Source organism: Sylvia atricapilla, chromosome 1 (assembly GCF_009819655.1).
Source record: "Sylvia atricapilla isolate bSylAtr1 chromosome 1, bSylAtr1.pri, whole genome shotgun sequence".
Classification (NCBI taxonomy): domain Eukaryota; kingdom Metazoa; phylum Chordata; class Aves; order Passeriformes; family Sylviidae; genus Sylvia; species Sylvia atricapilla.
Window position 1 is genome coordinate 144,148,741 of NC_089140.1, and position 17,432 is coordinate 144,166,172.

The window sequence follows — 17,432 nt, forward strand, 5'->3', positions numbered from 1 at the left end:
TAGCTGCGAGGTTCCCTGAGTTAAAACTGTCTGCTGCTAAGGCCATTCTCATTATTGGAGAAGGGAAGAAATATTTTGTCTGTTCCAAAGTAAAAGCCCAATTCTACATTTGTGTCAGAGTGAGATGCTCAGCCCTAGGGAAGCAACTCTGTTACTGCAGTGACAGAAAGCATCCTCAGGTCTAATGAATCTGTTTTGGGTGTCATACATGGAAAACTTGGCAAGAGACAAGATGTTCCATGAGCATTCCCAGAGAAAAGTTAGAGACAAGACTCTTTCCCGTCTTAATGATGCCCCAGATGCTCAGCAAACATGAATTAATCTCTAAATTTACTTCTGTTTTCCTATACGCTTTCCATTATTTTCATGTGTACCACCTGTCTAGGAATAGTCTTAAAGGCAGCTGTAGTCCCAAAGATTTCTGAGACATACCTTTTAAGGTACACAATTACAGAAATATTTGCTTAGAGCAGGAACAACAAGGAAAATTCTTATTATTTGTAATTAAGTGGTATATGCACATTTATACAATGGAAAGAATTTAAAATAATACTGCTCCTCTGAATATATATGTGTATATATATACATGAAAAGAAATAAATCAGACCAGTTGATTTATTTATTAATCATCAGACATAAGATGAGAAAGATTAAAGATGAAGTAAAATGAGCTGATGATGACCTAAACCAGTACTTTTCACTGGGCAAAAATAGCCCCTATTCAATCAACAGATTGACTTTTCTTTGTTTTTATATCTTCAACATGGCATTTTGGCAACAGTCTCTCCACCAGTTGTTACCCTCTTGGAAAAGACAATCAAATTCTGATGTTTTCTTGAACCATCAACAATATTATTGATCCCACATACCTATAGCAAACCACAAATATAAATACCTGAAGCTGTGGCATTTCAGGCTACATAATTGAAAATAATTCAGACTAATCCATAAGCTTCAGGGCAGAAATCATTATATATACAAAATGGTTTACTTCTTTTGAAACGGGGTGAGAACACTTTGCATCATAGTCAAAATTAGGAGCAAGTATCATTTAATTATAGAAAGTAGAGCATGAGAGGACCTTGAAAAGTCACTTAACCCGTGCTCTGGGGTCCTGGATATTACCTAAATCACTCCTAAAAATTGCCACTCTAAACTGTTTAATTATACCTCAGGGTAAAGCCTTCCAAGCAAAATAAGGTTATTTAAGATACTGGTTTTATGTTGTTTTTTCAAGGTTTCTCCTATTATTTAGTGTAACTATTCCTTAGAACAACTTAACCCATCATCTCATGGTTTCTCATAGATGAAACAGAACAATTGATTTCTTCCTCTCTGTAGCAACCCCTTCCATATCTGAAGGTTATCACAGCTGTCTCTTCCTTTTCCTTTACTCTAGAGTAATCCTCTATCCTGCAGAAATTGTGAAAATAAACAGGATCTACTGCAACTGAAAACAGTATGTTTAAAGATCATCAGTGCTTTCTTGGGAGAAGGTTAGTTTCTACTTTTTTTTTTTTATTATTTTTTATAAAGGTTAGTATCTGTTGCTCATAACACTGTTCTAACTTTGATAGAATGACTGCCTGAGGGTAAATCTGCCTCCAGCTTTCTTTGGCACTTATGACTGCTGAGAAAGCCCCAGGGAGACACAGTACACACATACACACAAACATATACTTATATCACATATCTGAACATTAATTAGCAATCTGACCATGGGAAAGTGAATGGTTGGTACTGATAGAGGAACTTTTTTTGCTCGTAGAAAGAAAGACATGTGTTACTAATATTATTCAAGCTCTTCCACCTGCAATATTGCACAGACCACGGAGATCTGGGAAGTGGAGACACAATTGTTCCCCAAACGAAGCAGGAAGTGAGCATGTGCCTGATGTTTGCTGTGAGCTTCTGCAAAGGCAGACGTCCAGTGCTTGGAAGGCAAGGTTTCTGCTTTGAGTTTTGAACCATGTGATGGTGATAAACCCATAGAACAACACTCATAGAGGAATGAGAGCTGATGATATATGGTGCACTCCGTAGTTTTAGGTTTATGGTTAAATTTGATGATCCAAAATGTCCTTGTCAGCCTAAATGATTGCATGATTCTTTGACACAGGCCTGCAGGCCAGTCCCTCCCATGAGTGGAGGCTAGAATGTTCTGAAGTGGTTGCAGAAGGCACAGCATGTAAATCAGGCCTCACCCTGTGATGACAGATGTGCCTCCCACATAACCATGTAATCATGTTTAGTCTAGATTCCCACATTAGTTCTGCCCTCCAGACCTCAGTAGATCTTTGTATCTGTATTCTTGAAACAATACTTGTACGTTATTGCAGAATCAATGAGTTTGGAAAGGACTTCTGGAGATCATATTGTCAGATCTTGCAGGATCACCTGCAAGTTGCTTAAGGTCTTGTCCAGTCAGACTTTGAATATTCCTAAGAATGAATACTTCACAAAATCTCTAGAAAACCTGTCATAGTGCTTATTCACATTTAGAGTAAAAAAAGGTATTTTTTTATGTTTAAGTGGAATTTGCTGCATTTCATTTCAAGCACATTGACTATAATCCTGTCTCCGGGCACTGCTGAGAAAAGTTTGTCTCTGTCTCCTTACTTTAGAGTAATCTATTTATAGATAATTATCAGATTACCACCCCCCCTACACCCCTGTTCCTTCTCATCTCCAGCCTGAGCAGTCCCAGCTCTCTCAGCCTCTCCTCATTTGGCAGCTCTTCACAGCCTTTCTCTGGCCTTGCTCCAGTATGTTCGTGTGTCTCCTGTGCTGGGTAGTCCTGCACTCGTCCTGGCACTCCAGATGTGTTTCAGGAGGACCAAACAGAAGGGAAAGACTGCCTTCCTCAACCTAATGAGAATATTCTGCCCAAGGCAGCACAGGAGCCCACTGGCCTTCACCCTCTTGGTTTCTGGTCAGTTTGGTGTCCACCACGTTCTCCAGGGCCTTCTCTGCAGGAGCTGCTTTCCAGCTGCTCATCTGCCAGTCTGTTATGGTGCATGGGAATATTCCTTCCTAGGTACAGAATGCTGCATTTCCCTTCTGCTGAATAAAACTGGGGAAGGGGCTGGAGCACAAGTCTGATGAGGAGTGGCTGAGGGAGCTCTGGGGGCTCCTTCTGAAGGAAAGGAAGCACAAGTCTGATGAGGAGTGGCTGAGGGAGCTCTGGGGGCTCCTTCTGAAGGAAAGGAAGTTCATGGGGCACCCTGTCACTATTAAACCCCTTGACAGGAGGATTTAGACAGATGTGGGTCAGTCTCTTCTCTAGGTAGTTACTGGCAGGACAACAGGAAATAGATTCAAGTTCTTTCAGAGAGATTTAGATTGTATATTAGTAAAAAATTCATTACTGGAAGGGTGATCAGGCACTGGAACAGACTGCAGGGAAGTGGTGGAGTCACCATCACTGGGCCTGCTGAGAAGGCAAGTGGATGTGGCACTTGGGGCCATGGTGAAAACACTGGAACTGGATTAAGAGCTGGACTTGAGGATCTCAGAGATCTTCCCAAACCTCAAGGATACTGTGATTCTGTGACGCCATATGTTAGCCCATTTCTCCAGCCCACTGAGGTCCTTCTGAGAGGCACCAGAGCCATTTGGTGTATCGGTCACTCCTTCCAGTTTCGTGTTGTCTGCACAACAGACTATTAAACTCTGTTGAGTTTGGTGGGAGTTAGTCAGCCCCACAAAACATTCTTAAAACCACTTAAGTGATTTAAAGAAATTGTGGAGTGTTGAAACTCTCCCTCACTACCTTGCTATATTTTTAAGTTCCTTGATCACTTTGTAAAATGGGCTTTAGGCCAGATAATTATCCTGGGAATAATATCTGTGACCACCTATTCTTCCGTGTTTTGGAGACAAGTTTTATACAAAGTCTGTAAGAAAATCTGGGTTTTTTCTGTGTACATATGTGTTTATGGTTTGGATTTTTAATGACTTCCTTATATGTAGGATGCTCTAACCTTCTCTTTTTTCCTTGTCTGAGATTCCTTGAATTGTCATTCCATAGTAAAGGGAACTAAGCTTAAAATCTGCAGCTGCTAAATCTACATTGATGTTAGCCAGAATATGACAGTTTGATTTCCAGATTATAGTTTAATGACAGTAATTAGAAATAACATCTCTTAATTAATGGTGTGCATATTTTCCATTTTTAAATTGCACCTATAAACCATCTTCAGATACACACAAACTTTAGGGACATAGTAAATATTATTTTGACTTGCAAATGTAATTACTGAGCCTGAAAGCAAGTTACAAAAAAAGGAATAAAGCATGAAATTTCACAGCATTGCTTTTGCTGAGTATTTGCATCATATAATAAAAATATATGTAAATCTATGAAGTTTTCTGAACCTTTAGAAATGTATATGTGAAATCTTACTAGATACATATATTGCTTTCAGATTAAAAAAAAATCAACTCTCTCAAATCAAATTACAGAAGCTTTGAATTGCAGAAGAAAACCAGAAGTTATCTCAAATCCTCTCCCTTTTTGTATGCTATCAGAAGTGTTCTTTAATAAATTCACTTGGATAGACTATTTGTAAACTCAGTGTGGAAGTTAGCATGTTGTGGTGTCACGGAAAGCCATCTGGTCAGCACAATTCTATTACCTGATTGAAAAGGAGAGGAGCAACTACCTTCACAATCTTTGCAAAGTCTAAGAGACATTGAACAACTCAAACTTATATCAATCTTTAATGCATATGAGAGTTTTTCTTGAGTTTAAAATAATTGATATGTTAAGTTGCATTCTTTTACACTCGTTCTCCAAAGTCACAATGCTTTGGAGAGTTCTGCACTTACAGCTTCTAGATTTTATTGTTTTGATTGTTGATGAGAGTTGAAGTAACTGAATGCCTGTGTTACATATTATCTGCCATGCAGCGGTAGCAAAGAAGAGTGGCTGTCATCAGAAAATGTACCTTAAGAATAACCAGACACAAGTACATTTTTACAGGGAAGAAAATAATAAGGCATTGAAAAAATAATTTCTAAGCATGAAGAGCTATTGAGATTTTAAGAAGATTAATGGGAGCTTACCATCCTGTACCACCACATAGAAAATGGGAGCACTTCTTGTGTACTTCTGGCATTTCTTACTGCCTCTCAGGTGACTAATGGAACACAGCAGACAAGAGCAATTCCATTAGCACAAATTAAATACATATAATAAATTCTTCTCTTTCTATTGTTGTCAGCAGACTGCTGTTACTCTCAGGATTGCAGAGAACATTTAAATTGTCATTGCATCAGTCAGAGTGGCATTTGGCTACATTTTGAAATGTAAAAAAAGTTTTACATCAACTTGTAAAACTTGTACAGCCTTTAGGCAAATTTCATATGGCTTCAGTTCTGCTTAATTCTCAAAAAAGAATTTTCACTGGCTTCTCTCAAGGACCTTCAGATCCTAGAGAAATCTACTGTAAATCTCTCCAATCATTTTGAGGTATACTACACCCTTAATGTTTCAAGAATATGTTACTATAAAGAATCATAGAATCAGTTTGGCTGGGAAATACCTCTAAGACCATCAAGTCCAACTGTTAATCCAGCACTGCTAAATCTGCCACTAAACCATGTCCCTAAGTGTCACATCTCTATGACTTTTAAATCCCTCCAGGGATAGTGACACCACCACTCCTGTACACAGCCTGCTCCAGAGCTTGACAATCCTTTTGATGAAGAATTTTTTCCCATTATCTAATCTAAACCTCTACTGGGGAAATTTGAAGCCACATCCTCTCGTTCTGTCTCTTGTTACTTGGGAAGAGATCAATCCACACCTGGCTACAGCCTCCTTTCAGGCAGTTGTAGAGAGTGATAAAGTACCCCCAGATCCTCTGCTCCAGGCTGAACACCCCCAGCTCCCTCAGCTGCTCCTCATCTGACCTGTGCTCCAGCCCCTTCCCCAGCTCCATTGTCCTGCTCTGGACACATTGCAGCCCCTCAATGTCTTTCTTGCAGTAAGAGGCCTAAAACTGGACACAGGATTTGAGGTGTGGCCTCCCCAGTGCCCAGCACAGGGGGATTATCACTGCCCTAGCCCTGCTGGCCACACTATTGCTGACAGAGGCCAGGTGCCACTGATGTCCGTGACCACCTGGGCACACACTGGCTCATGTTCAGGCAGCTATTAACCAACACCCCCAGGTCCTTTTCACCTATATGACATCTACTTTTACATCTTCTCAGTAACAGGTGGATGTTAGAGTTACTGATGATCAGGCTGAAGTAGAACAGAATACAACAGAAGAGAATAGAATAATTTCAGTTTCATGGGACCTACAACAGCCTTCTAGTCCTACTGCCTGACCACTTCAGGCACTATCAAAAGTTAAAGCACGTTATTAAGGGTATTTTCTAAATGTCTCTTAGATACTGACATACTTGGGACATTGATCACCTCTCCATAGAGCCTGTTCCAGTGTTTGAACAGCCTCTGGGTAGAGAATTGGATCCTAATGTCCATTCTTTGAGTTCCCTGGTCGAGCTTCGAACCATTCCCACATGTCCTGTCAATGGATCCCAGGGAGAAGAGCTCAGGACCTCTCTCTCCCCTTCCCTCCCTCAGGAAGCTGTTAGAGAGCAACAAGGTCACACTTTAGTCTCCTCTTCTCCAAACTAGACAAAACCAGAGTTCTTAACATTTCCTTATATGACATACCTTCCAGCTCTGAAGAGAATGATGTGGAAACAGAACTTTAAAGAAAGAATGAAGTTAAATAAGCATGCATTCCTGTGGAGTCCTTTCAGACACTCAGTTTAGTACTCAGCATCTGGCCTTGGCAGGACAGACTCTGGCTGCCCCTCCTGCCTGAGGGGATGCTTCCAGTGTGCTCTGTGCACAATGATTTGCCTGGTTCTGCCTCCCCTCAATGACCTTGGTCTTGTGGTTCCTTTCCCCTCAGTGTGTCCCCGTTGGCTTCAGGTCAATGCCTCACCTTTGCCCCACCCCCAGACCCTCTACTTAAGGGGAGGTGGAGGTGAGGCTCTCCCTCTTGGCCTTGGCTCTCTTTGCCTTCCTCTCCCTCCCTGGCTCAGGGTGGGGGGAAGAAATAAAATAGACTCTTGTACTTAACCAAAGAGACTTGTCTCATCTGTTTCCCTTCAGGAGCCTGAACCTCCCTGGACACAATGATCACTGTGGCCACACAATCCAACATATTCCCACTATATTCGATGGATTGATATTTCAATAAAAATGTGCATGGCTGAAAGAAACCAATGAAGTATTTCTCTTTTGATACATCACAGAAGACGTTGGGATGTTTTACACAAAAAAATCTCGAAGTAATTAAACATATTAGTCACTTATTACAGCAGCTGAGGAAGGCAAAATTTCAAATCAAATGAAGCTCTCAAATGCATAAAGATGTGTGTGGGTCACCACAGACCAGTGATTAATTTAGTGATGGAATGAGTATGATCCTCATTCCCAATCCCTAGCTGAAATCTGTGGTGAATATTACTCCTGCTAAAAGAACATGCATACTTGCACATCAGATTATACTCAGCACACGTGGGATGATTTCTTTGTCAATTATAACCCTCTCTAGTATACTTATGAAGCTTATTAATATTAATAGGCATTGAAAGTACTTTCCCATATGACAAGAGGATCATAGGATAAAAGAATGTGTACATCTAGATCTTAAGCCATTATTTGAATAACTTCCTTGAGATCTAAGTAATTTCTTTACGTAAAATCCTAGCTCCAGAATTATATAACCTCTTCTGCACTGTGTAATATCATTTACTTTTTCTGTGCTGATTCATCTTCCTGGTTTTTTATTATTTCTTCTTTTCATTGTGGTGATAGTTATGGATTCATGAATGAGCTTTCTACTGTGGCAGAACTAATGCAAGGAACACAGAATAGATAGCTTCATCTCTGAGTAGTTCTAAGGTAAATGAAGCAGTAGAGTTTGAATAAAGGAGAAATAGCAAAGTGCCTGAAGACTGGATCAACCCAAAGAAATAAACTGAATTTCAAAATTAAGACTCTGACACTACAGAATGCTTCCATTAATTTCATTAAAGAAAGATTTCTGCATTTTTTATTTTTAAGGGGAAAATAAAATTTCTAAAAAGGAAAGTGAAGGTAGTGGAAAATACAAAACTACAAAGTGACTATTAAATTAAAATTGAAAAATAAAAAATAAATGAAATCTAATAAAAATTAGATTATTGAACTCAGACATGATTTCATTTATACTGGGGATACCGATATCTAGATTAAAACTAATGCATCATATAAAATAATAAAACCAACATCAGACTCTTTGGAAGAAGTATAACTATTTGTTGTGATCATGGAAAAAAATTGGCTTGTGTTAGTTTTGATTTTTTTTTTTTTTTACACTGATATACTTTGGCTGCTTCTCACACTGCAGCAACGGTAAATAATGAACTCTGCAGCCTTCCTATCTCTGGGGCTAATTGCATGAGACCTTGCAGCAGAAGAAGCTGGCAAATGAAATAACATCACTTCTTAAAAAAGTTGCTAATAAATGCAACTCATATGACAAGACATTCCTCTGACAGCCAACAGCTGCCTGTCTTTGCACTTCATCCTGTGTACAGTTCCTGATGTTTTTGTTCTAGGTTAAGCAGCACCCCACTGGTATTTCTCTCAGCAGACCTGGCTGTTTGGAGAGATAAGCATGACAGAGCTCATTCAGAGAGGTTCCTGGAGGAGTTGGATGTCGACATTTGTCTTCTCTTTCAGAAGAACTGTGGATTCAGAGCAAAGCTTCCCCTAAAGAGAGTCCTGAGAAGTCATCTTCATGGTTCACCTAAAAATCCTAATATGTATGGGATTCTTTATATTTCATTCTGTGGACTTTAAATCAAGGATATAAATGAAGCTGTTGGGAGCCTGTGAGTAAGTCAGGTCTTAATGATATCCCTTAGAAAAATTTTAGTTTAAGAAATGCCAGATCCGCAGGACTTTTTGTGCTTGATGACTTTGGATGAGCCCAGTCTCACCCATCCTGGTTTGAATGACTGAGGCCGCTAACAAAAATGCTCAAGATTCACTGCAGCAGTAACACAGTGATTTGCATTCATCTCCCTCCTTGGGTCAGACTGAAAACTCTACAGTCCTTTCTGCACTCATGATAGATACAACCTGCACTGCACCAAGAACAGAGCAAGTGACAGAACTTGTCTTTGTAAGAAAGGTGAGATGAAGAAAAAAGGGCTCATGAGCCACAAAGCAAGGTCATTGAGCAGCTCATCTGCAGACACACAACAACTACAGTTTAATTCAGAAGCCTATGTTGAATGCCACCATGCTCTTACAGATCGTTACACAGTATGCAAAAAGACTCTGTAACAATAAAATGCAGGGAGTATGTCTAAAACTTCTGTTTTCCCTAGGATTTAGAGAATCACTGTTATGTTTTCCCACATATTTGGACTTTTCAGCACTCTGAAAAAGAAGTTCAAGATTCATCATGTCAGAGTGGAGATCAGACTGTACAGTCTGCTGGTTGGGACCTGTGCTTGAGGGAATGATTTAACAACATAAAATTAAACACTGAAATGTTGAGCAAGGGCACCTCCAGTGATGAATTCCATAATCAGTTGGTTACAGAGTCAGGATTATTACTTTTTAATTTTTTCTTTTTTCACATTTAATCTTAAACTTTTATCTTAACTTAAGAACAGTCATGCTAGGAATGGGAATTTTGCTTTGGAAACTCTCTGGTGAGGAAAAGAGACAGACTTTAATCCTCTCTGGGAAAAAACGGGATTCAAACCTTGGTCTACCACATCTCAGGAATGTTTTTATTACCACATTTGTTACATAGAGGAAGAGCACAGTAACCTTCTCTGCTGACTCTGACATTGGACACGTGCTGTGTGTGTAGTACAACTGCAAAATGTGTTCCAAGTAGAACAGTGTTTGGATGCTAGGTAGGGTAGGCTGCCTGGTAATTTAAACATAAAGTTATTGATCACTTTATGAGATGCATGGAAACAGAAGCACAGTTACAGGCAAGAAGGCTACACTTAGGGAAATATGATCATATAATCACAGACACATATACACAGACACAACCTTGGATACAAGTTTGGAAAGGATCTCCAGGATCACAACTGGTCCAGACTTTCTTGACAAAAGCAGAGTCTAGACAATATGGTCCAGCAATCTGTCCAGACAAATCCTAAAGGTATCCAATGTCAGTCAACCCACCACTTCCCTGGAGAGACTTTTCTCATTGCAAATATTTTTCATCTTGTGTCCAATCATAATCTCCACAAGAGTTACTTTTACACATTACCCCACACCTTTTTATAAGACTCCTTGTAGAAAAGGAGTCTGAGCTTTGTTCCCGTCCTTTAAATACTAAAGGGTGAAAAAGTCTCCCCTAAACCCCCTTTGTTCAAGGTTGAATACACCCAGTTTTCTCAGCCTTTCCCCATAGGTCAGGCTTCCCCCTTATTTGCTCATCTTTGTGCCCTCTCTTTGAGCCCTGTCCAGCCAGTCCACATCTTTTTTGTATAGCTAGGACCAAACCTGAACACAGTATTCCAGGCCAGGCAAGTGCTTGCCTGGAATAAAGGGAGGTAATGACTTCTCGATCTCTGCTGGGGATGTCCTTGTCAATGCAGCCCAGCCTCCTGATGGCTTTCTCTGCCCTAGCTGCACACTGGTCACCCATTCTGAATATGGTTTCCACCAGGCCCCCCAGATCCCTTTCCATAAACCTGATTCCCAGCCAGGCAGATTCCAGCCTGTGCTGCAATCCTGGATTATGCTTTTTCCCATGCAAAGTTCAGTCCTTGTTGAACTTCATAGCGCTCTTGCCAGCCCACTCTTCCAGACAATCCAGATCTTCCTGAAGGGTGACTTCACCTTTCCTGACTCACTTTGGGACCAAGGACAAACTTCGTAAGGGTACACTTGATCCCATCTTCCAGATCACTTATAAAGATCTTAAGCAGTGTTGAGCCCAGTATCGACCCTGTGGGTACCCCACTTGTGACAGGCTGCCACTTTGCCACCACTCAGTGAGTGCTGCCTTTCATCCCGTTCCCCACCCACGGCACTGACCATTCTCTGGACCATTATACATTTTGTTAACACGATGTTGACAAAGTGCCTACAGGAATGGAGTGCCAGGCAGGAGGTGAGTAAGGATTTCAGGTTTTGTGTTTCCATCAACCCAAGTATTAATTTAAAAGAATAATTTATTTTCTGTTTACTAAATTTCCCCTTTTATGTAAAACATTGTAATTTATCTCATGCACAGCGAGATATTCTGGAATTTAGGAAAAGGTAAGGAGAAGATGCTCTACCCTCCATCTTCCCTGCCTTCTGGAAAAAGACTAATCCCTTGAACAGTTCTAGTTTTGCCTTCTTCCCTTTCCTGTTCCCATGACATCATTGAAGTGTTGAGAAGTGCAATAGGAAGCTGAACTGGAGATGTTTATCCCCTTCAGACTTCTGTACAGGCTAATAAGGATCATTCAAACATGATCTGCTGTTAACTGAGTTGTAAGTGCAGCGCTCTGGTATGTGTTTATTTGGATTAGATGTTGCTGTTTTGGAGCACATGCCTCTTTCTAGGCCATGAAAAACAACAAACAAGCAATAAACAAACTCTTGAAAGCAACCCAGAAGTGTTCTGACAGCAGAAAAAATGTCACATCAAATCTGCAAGGTAAGTTTTAGTGAGAACAAGCACACTGACTGTTGTAAGCTGAAATTCACTCATGAAAGTGGATTTCATTCATGGTTTTCTCTGAGTTCCTACATATTAGAGGCAAATAATCGCCAAATTGCAAATATACTTAGTGCATTTGCCCTACTTAGAACAACAATGATGCGGCTGCTTTAGAGAAAAGTGTATCCAATGCTAATCTAATTAAGCTGTGACCCACTGATACTGGTCAGGTGATATTACAGGATATAAAAGGAAAGCAGTTCATAATCCAGTCTAAAATCACACACTCCATGTATAAATTGCCCACAAAAGACTATGGCAGAAAAATACATAGCAAAATAATGCTACAAAAATAAACATGAAGAGAAAGGTTGAGTGCTTTGATCCTGCTTCTCAAATGGTAGCTAACTTTGAAATGTCCTTATATTTCACAGATTGAATAGATTTTCCAAAGCATTTAGAAGAAATTTTGAAGAGATGAGTGTGTTTGCATATACTCATATACTGATATCTATGATCAGATTTTGGAAAACACGTAGCTGAAATATGCATGCAAAAGCTGTCAGTTTCCATTGTACAATTACACAGATTTATCTCTGTAGGGCTCCTTGTGACTTCATAAATTCTGCCTTTCCCTCTATTAATAACCCTGAGAGAGGATCTGGGGAAAAAATAAGCAGGGAAAAAATTAATTCACAGAACTGCCTAGGCTTGGAACATAGAGGGAAAAGAATGAGCTTACCCAATCTTAATAATACCCACTTCAAGGTTATTTCTAAATGTACTTTTAAAGTTTTATTTAATATGCATAATTTAGGACTTGTTTATTCAAGGTATCCCTTATATACATGATTTAGTAATGAGAATAGTCTTACTGATTGATGTGGAATTTGCTCATGTGAATGAAGAGTGCAAAGGCAGAGGATTAAAATCCAGAGTATGTGTGTAGTTTACATAATTTCAAGCCTGTCAAAATTCGTGTCTATTTTATCATCTGCCTATGTTACATAACATGAAGGAGCTCTGAGTTGTTTGTTCTTCCTGATATGCCTGAAACACATATGTGGTCTTTGAAATTTTGGATTGCAAACATTGTTACCCAGGAAAAAGTAAAAATGAATGCAATACAAATAAAACTTTCATTTTGGGGAATATCAAGACAAACCCTACCCCCATCGTGGTGTCTGGCCAGGTTCACAAATCCATGCACTGCATTTGTTTAGCAGCAAGATCTTTCATTTCTCATTTGCTTCCTGACCCAGTCTTTAATCAGTATCAGTGCAGTCTTTACTTAAGTCATGGTATCAGTCCCTTTTTCATGGCTCCTCTCAAGCTGAGCAGCAACACATTCCTCAGCATTTCAGGCTGGAGTCAGTTGGGTTTAAGAGTGATAGTATCTCCCCAGAAACACTCAGCACTTAGCAGGATTGAAATTAGTGAGTCTATGTTTGGGGTTTTGTTCTTGTTACTTTAAGAAAATCTAGTTTAAAGCCTTTCTCCTTCACCTTTTTCTAGGATGATAGGGAAGAAAAATTAGGTGACATCTTAAGTGTTACCACAAGAAAAAAAGGTAAACAGAGAGAATTATTTGTATTCATGATAATGCATGAAAACTACAGCAAAGAGTGAACTAGGCAGCAGTACTGCATGCTTATATGCAACATTACTAATGGTTTGACCTGCTTGTGAACAAACTTTTGAGTGAAAACTAAATTGAGATGTTAGGGGAAAACACATCAAAGCATATGCTTTTCCTTTTCAACACTGTAAACTGTTTCAACTTTATGAGTTTAGATAAATGTATGGCTGACTTATACCTGTGTGACTGAGAAGAGGTCACAACCTTTTTGCCCATGGATGCTACTGACTACAGTACTAAATTGACTCCAGACACTTTTTTTTTTCTGTTCAGAACTGAATTCATTGTTTTCTATGTATGAAATCCTGATAAAACAAACAAACAAACAAACAAACAAACAAACAAAAGATTGTTTTGTAAACAGTAGAAAACCCATTATTTGTACCATGATCAGAGTTTCGCTATCTGCTTTTTCTTTCATTGCGTACTTTAATTCCTGATTTTTGTCCGGTGTAAGGATCTGTCTGCATCCTGAGGAAGAGCAAGATGCTCACAGATATTGGTACATAATGAAATAATTCATTTAGTCTTGTAAGGCTTCTTTGAAAGGAAGATGCTGTATTTTACCTGCGCCTTGTGGTAAAATAGAATGTCTTGCCTGCAGGATGAAGAAATATTTGTTGGCCCAAAGATTTCCTACATAACCTGGATGACGCAGTCATTTAAATTCTCTGTCTTCACCTGTGAAGCAATAGTTCTATATCCTTCATCAGCTGCAAAAGCCCTTATCCACTAACGCTCGAGAGGGCTCAGCAGCCCTCTGCCAAAAGTAAGAAAATGATGCAACACCAGAAAGTGCCAAAGTAGGACTGTGCCTCACCCGCGCACCAGGTCCGGCTGCCCGGGGCCCGGAGCCGAGCGCTGGCCCGCCGTGCGAGGGGCGGCCCGGGAGGGTGCGGGCCGTGGGCTGGGGGCGGCGGGCGCGGGGTCGCGGGCGGGCTCGGTCCGTGCGGGGCCGCTGGAGGGAGCCCCCGGGCCGCGCCGCGCCGCCTTCAGCACCGCGCGGGCGGACAGCGCTCGGGGCCGCGCTCCGCGCACCGCCCGCGCCGGGACAGCGGCTCCCCGACCCCGCCGAGCTCCTCTGGCATCGGGCCGGCAGCCAGCCCCGGGACGGGGAAGGGTCCCGCCTCTCCGCAGGGGCTGGAGGCAAAGGGCCGAAGCGGCGGGCTATGTTAAGTGGTCCTTGGGCAGGCGGGAGCCGGTGAAAATCAACACCGACGTGTGACAAGCTGCGCGGATCCTGTTAAGGGGATTTATATACGTAGTTCATGAAAGCAATCATCTGGCTGGTAATCTCTCATTGTGCACTGCTCCAAGGCAGGTCGTTCATACAACTGGCTGCAAAACGAAGATATTACTATCTCTCCCAGGAAATGTCTGTGGGAAATGTGTGCGTTGTGTGTAGCAGTTAAACAGCTGTGATACTGGTGCGTAATGAGATAGCAGCGCATTACTCATAGCTCCAGGAGAGGACATGGAAGTAAATTAAGAAATCAGCATAACTCACACAGCTTTTGACCCATCACTAACAGCACCAGCAGTGCACGGGAGTAGGGCACGGTATGCGGCTGCAATTCATTCATCAGCACATCACCAAGGGCTGGGCAACAACTCTGCCTCAGCCTAATTGTCTCACAGGGCTCAGCCAGGCACAACACACCGGGACAGCTTCTCCCAAAACAGGGTGAGCCCAATCACTGGGACATGAAGTCAGGCAGCCCACAGCTAACAAGTGCATGTAGTAAGGGGATGGGCAGAGGTGGGCAGGGGTTTCAGGAGGACCAGGGTCTAAGGAAGGTAGACGTGTCCCAAGAATCATGGATATCAAACTTCCAAGTGCAAGATCAGTCACTTCCCAGGTGCACATCCCAACACTCATGTAAGTAACATGCCACCAGCAACAAATTCCTCAGTATCCTCCCTCCTTTTGGGATTATCTGACAGTATCTCCACCCATTTCTCCCCAATTCTGTGGAGCAAGCCAAATGGATATGATAATCTGCTATGAAATATTGATAGCACTGAGTTGTGACAGTCTGGAAAGGGAGGGAAAAGGGAGCAGCAAGACTCTCTGGGATTAAGTTGTCCCAGTACCCACTGTTTTCTTGCCTTGCAGGGATATGGGGAGCTTGGTGCAGTCTCACTTTTCTGCGGAAAAAGTCATCTGAGTGTGCAGTCAGGTGAGAACTAGTTTTAACCCCTCAGATCCATCCTGACCAGGGTCTTTCAGCATTCTGCAGCACACAGCCATGTAACCAGCACTCTGTCCTAGACACTACTTGTAAGGATTCAATACAACAATGCTTTGCCTTTTGACCACCAGCAGAAAAGGCTTCTTAGTGTCCTCTAAGACAGTCTAGGATCTCATACCAAATCTGAGGGAGCTTTGCTCTGGCTTCACTGAGGTTTCACTGGTTTCTGCCTGCAAAAGAGCAGCATGCTTTGCTCCTGTTTTCCCATAGGTCAGATCAAGCTGCCCTTCACATATAAAAGTACCAGTTGCCCCAGCAGATTCAGAGTTAAAAGCATGAGAAGTAAAATGGGAGCATAGGGAGAGTTTGGCCAAGACAGGGTCATCTCAACCCCCAAACCACTGCTTCAGGGAAGGGAATAATAAATAACCCATCCTCCGCACTTGCCCCAGGAGCTTCTCTCCCAAATGCATTTCCAAAGGACAGCAATGTAGAGAATATACAAGCAAAGGGGACAGGGTGGTTAGAAGGTGTCCCAAGTCCCAGCTTGAGGTGAAACACTGGGATGGGCACTGGGAAACTGAGGAAGGGGAGACAAGAAGGTTGATTTTTACCTATGAACTCCCCTCTAGGTAATGAACTTCTGAGCACCTGATTAAAAGGGAAAGGATCTTTTGGGACATCCCCCCCCGCCCCTCCTCTCACTCAGGGTGATGGAGAAGAGGACAGTTCCCACCCTCTCCTCACCACAGTACCTGGTTGAGGGAAGTCACGGCAAACCTGGGGATAACCAGTTGCATGACGAGCTGCAGGACAGAGGTGACCAGTCCAGCCAGGATGGCCCAGGTGAGCGGCAGGGGAAGCATGCTGTAGGTCGCAAAAAGCGTGAAAAGCACATAGCCAATGCCGTCCCCAAGGAGGCCACAGCCCAGTCCTGCCGCCAGAATTTGCGTGGCCATGGCCACCCAAGTGACAACACCGCTGTACTGCAGGTAGGTGTATGAGGTCGTGTCCTTCCTGACCACCACTAAGGCACAGATCACCACCTCAATGCCAGTGAAGAAGCCCAAGAGAATGCCCTTAATGGGGTCCATGGGAGCAGAGGCCAGGGTCAAGTGTAGGAACAGCAGGGTCAGCTTGGTCAGCACGTCCAGGATGTTCATGACCACCTCAGATTTGCGCCGCTGACCCAAGAAGTAGCGCTGGTAAAGGCGCTCTAAGTCCCGAGACTTAAAGGAGTTGCGGAGGGTGGGGAAGATCACGCCGCGGTATGTATAGCCCCAATTGAGGAAGAAGTCAGAGTTGCTGGGGGCACAGTCCAGGGGCAGAAAGCCCAAGTCTCCGCTGCTGCTTGTGCCCTCCGGGAAGACTTTGGTGCCTCCGTTGTTGTGGCGCTCGCTACCCAAACTCCGTCCGGCCGACTGCCGCCGGAGGTGGTGGTGGTGGTGCGGCGGGTGCGGGTGGTGGTTGGGGCAGCAGGTCTCGTCGGAGCTGAAGCCCTTGCCCCCGCCGCTGCTGCTGCCGCCGCTGCTGCTGCTGTGTTCCTGGATGAAGCGCTGCTCGGTGATGTGGCGCACGGCCGTCTGCCACAGCAGGCGCTGGGGTCTGCCGCTGCCGGGGGGAGTCCTGTTGATGGTGTAAAGTTCATCGCTGTCGCTCAGGCACCGCACCTCCGAGAGCTCCATGGCGGTGACTGGCGGGGGGCAGAGCACCGGCGCGGGGGGGGCGGATGGGGGGGGGCAGGGCCGGGGGGGCACACACCGTCTTTGGGGAGGGGAGCAGGGGGAGGGATGGAACCCCGGGAGACGAGGGAGGGGATGTCGAAGGGCGGGTGGCGGCGGCGGGGTGGCGGTGCGGGGATCACATTTATAGGCAGGTCCCCGGGTCTGGCGGTGCGGC

General features: G+C 43.0%; 1 protein-coding gene across 1 annotated transcript in view; it reads right to left on the minus strand.

Annotated features, from left to right (window-relative positions):
* ADCY8 (adenylate cyclase 8) overlaps positions 1-17,218 on the minus strand; it is a 117,911-nt gene extending 100,693 nt beyond the window's left edge. Inside the window, exon 1 of the mRNA XM_066336170.1 lies at positions 16,289-17,218. Within this exon, the coding sequence (XP_066192267.1) occupies positions 16,289-17,218 (930 nt within the window). The remainder of the gene's footprint in view (positions 1-16,288) is intronic.
* Positions 17,219-17,432: the final 214 nt, after the last annotated feature.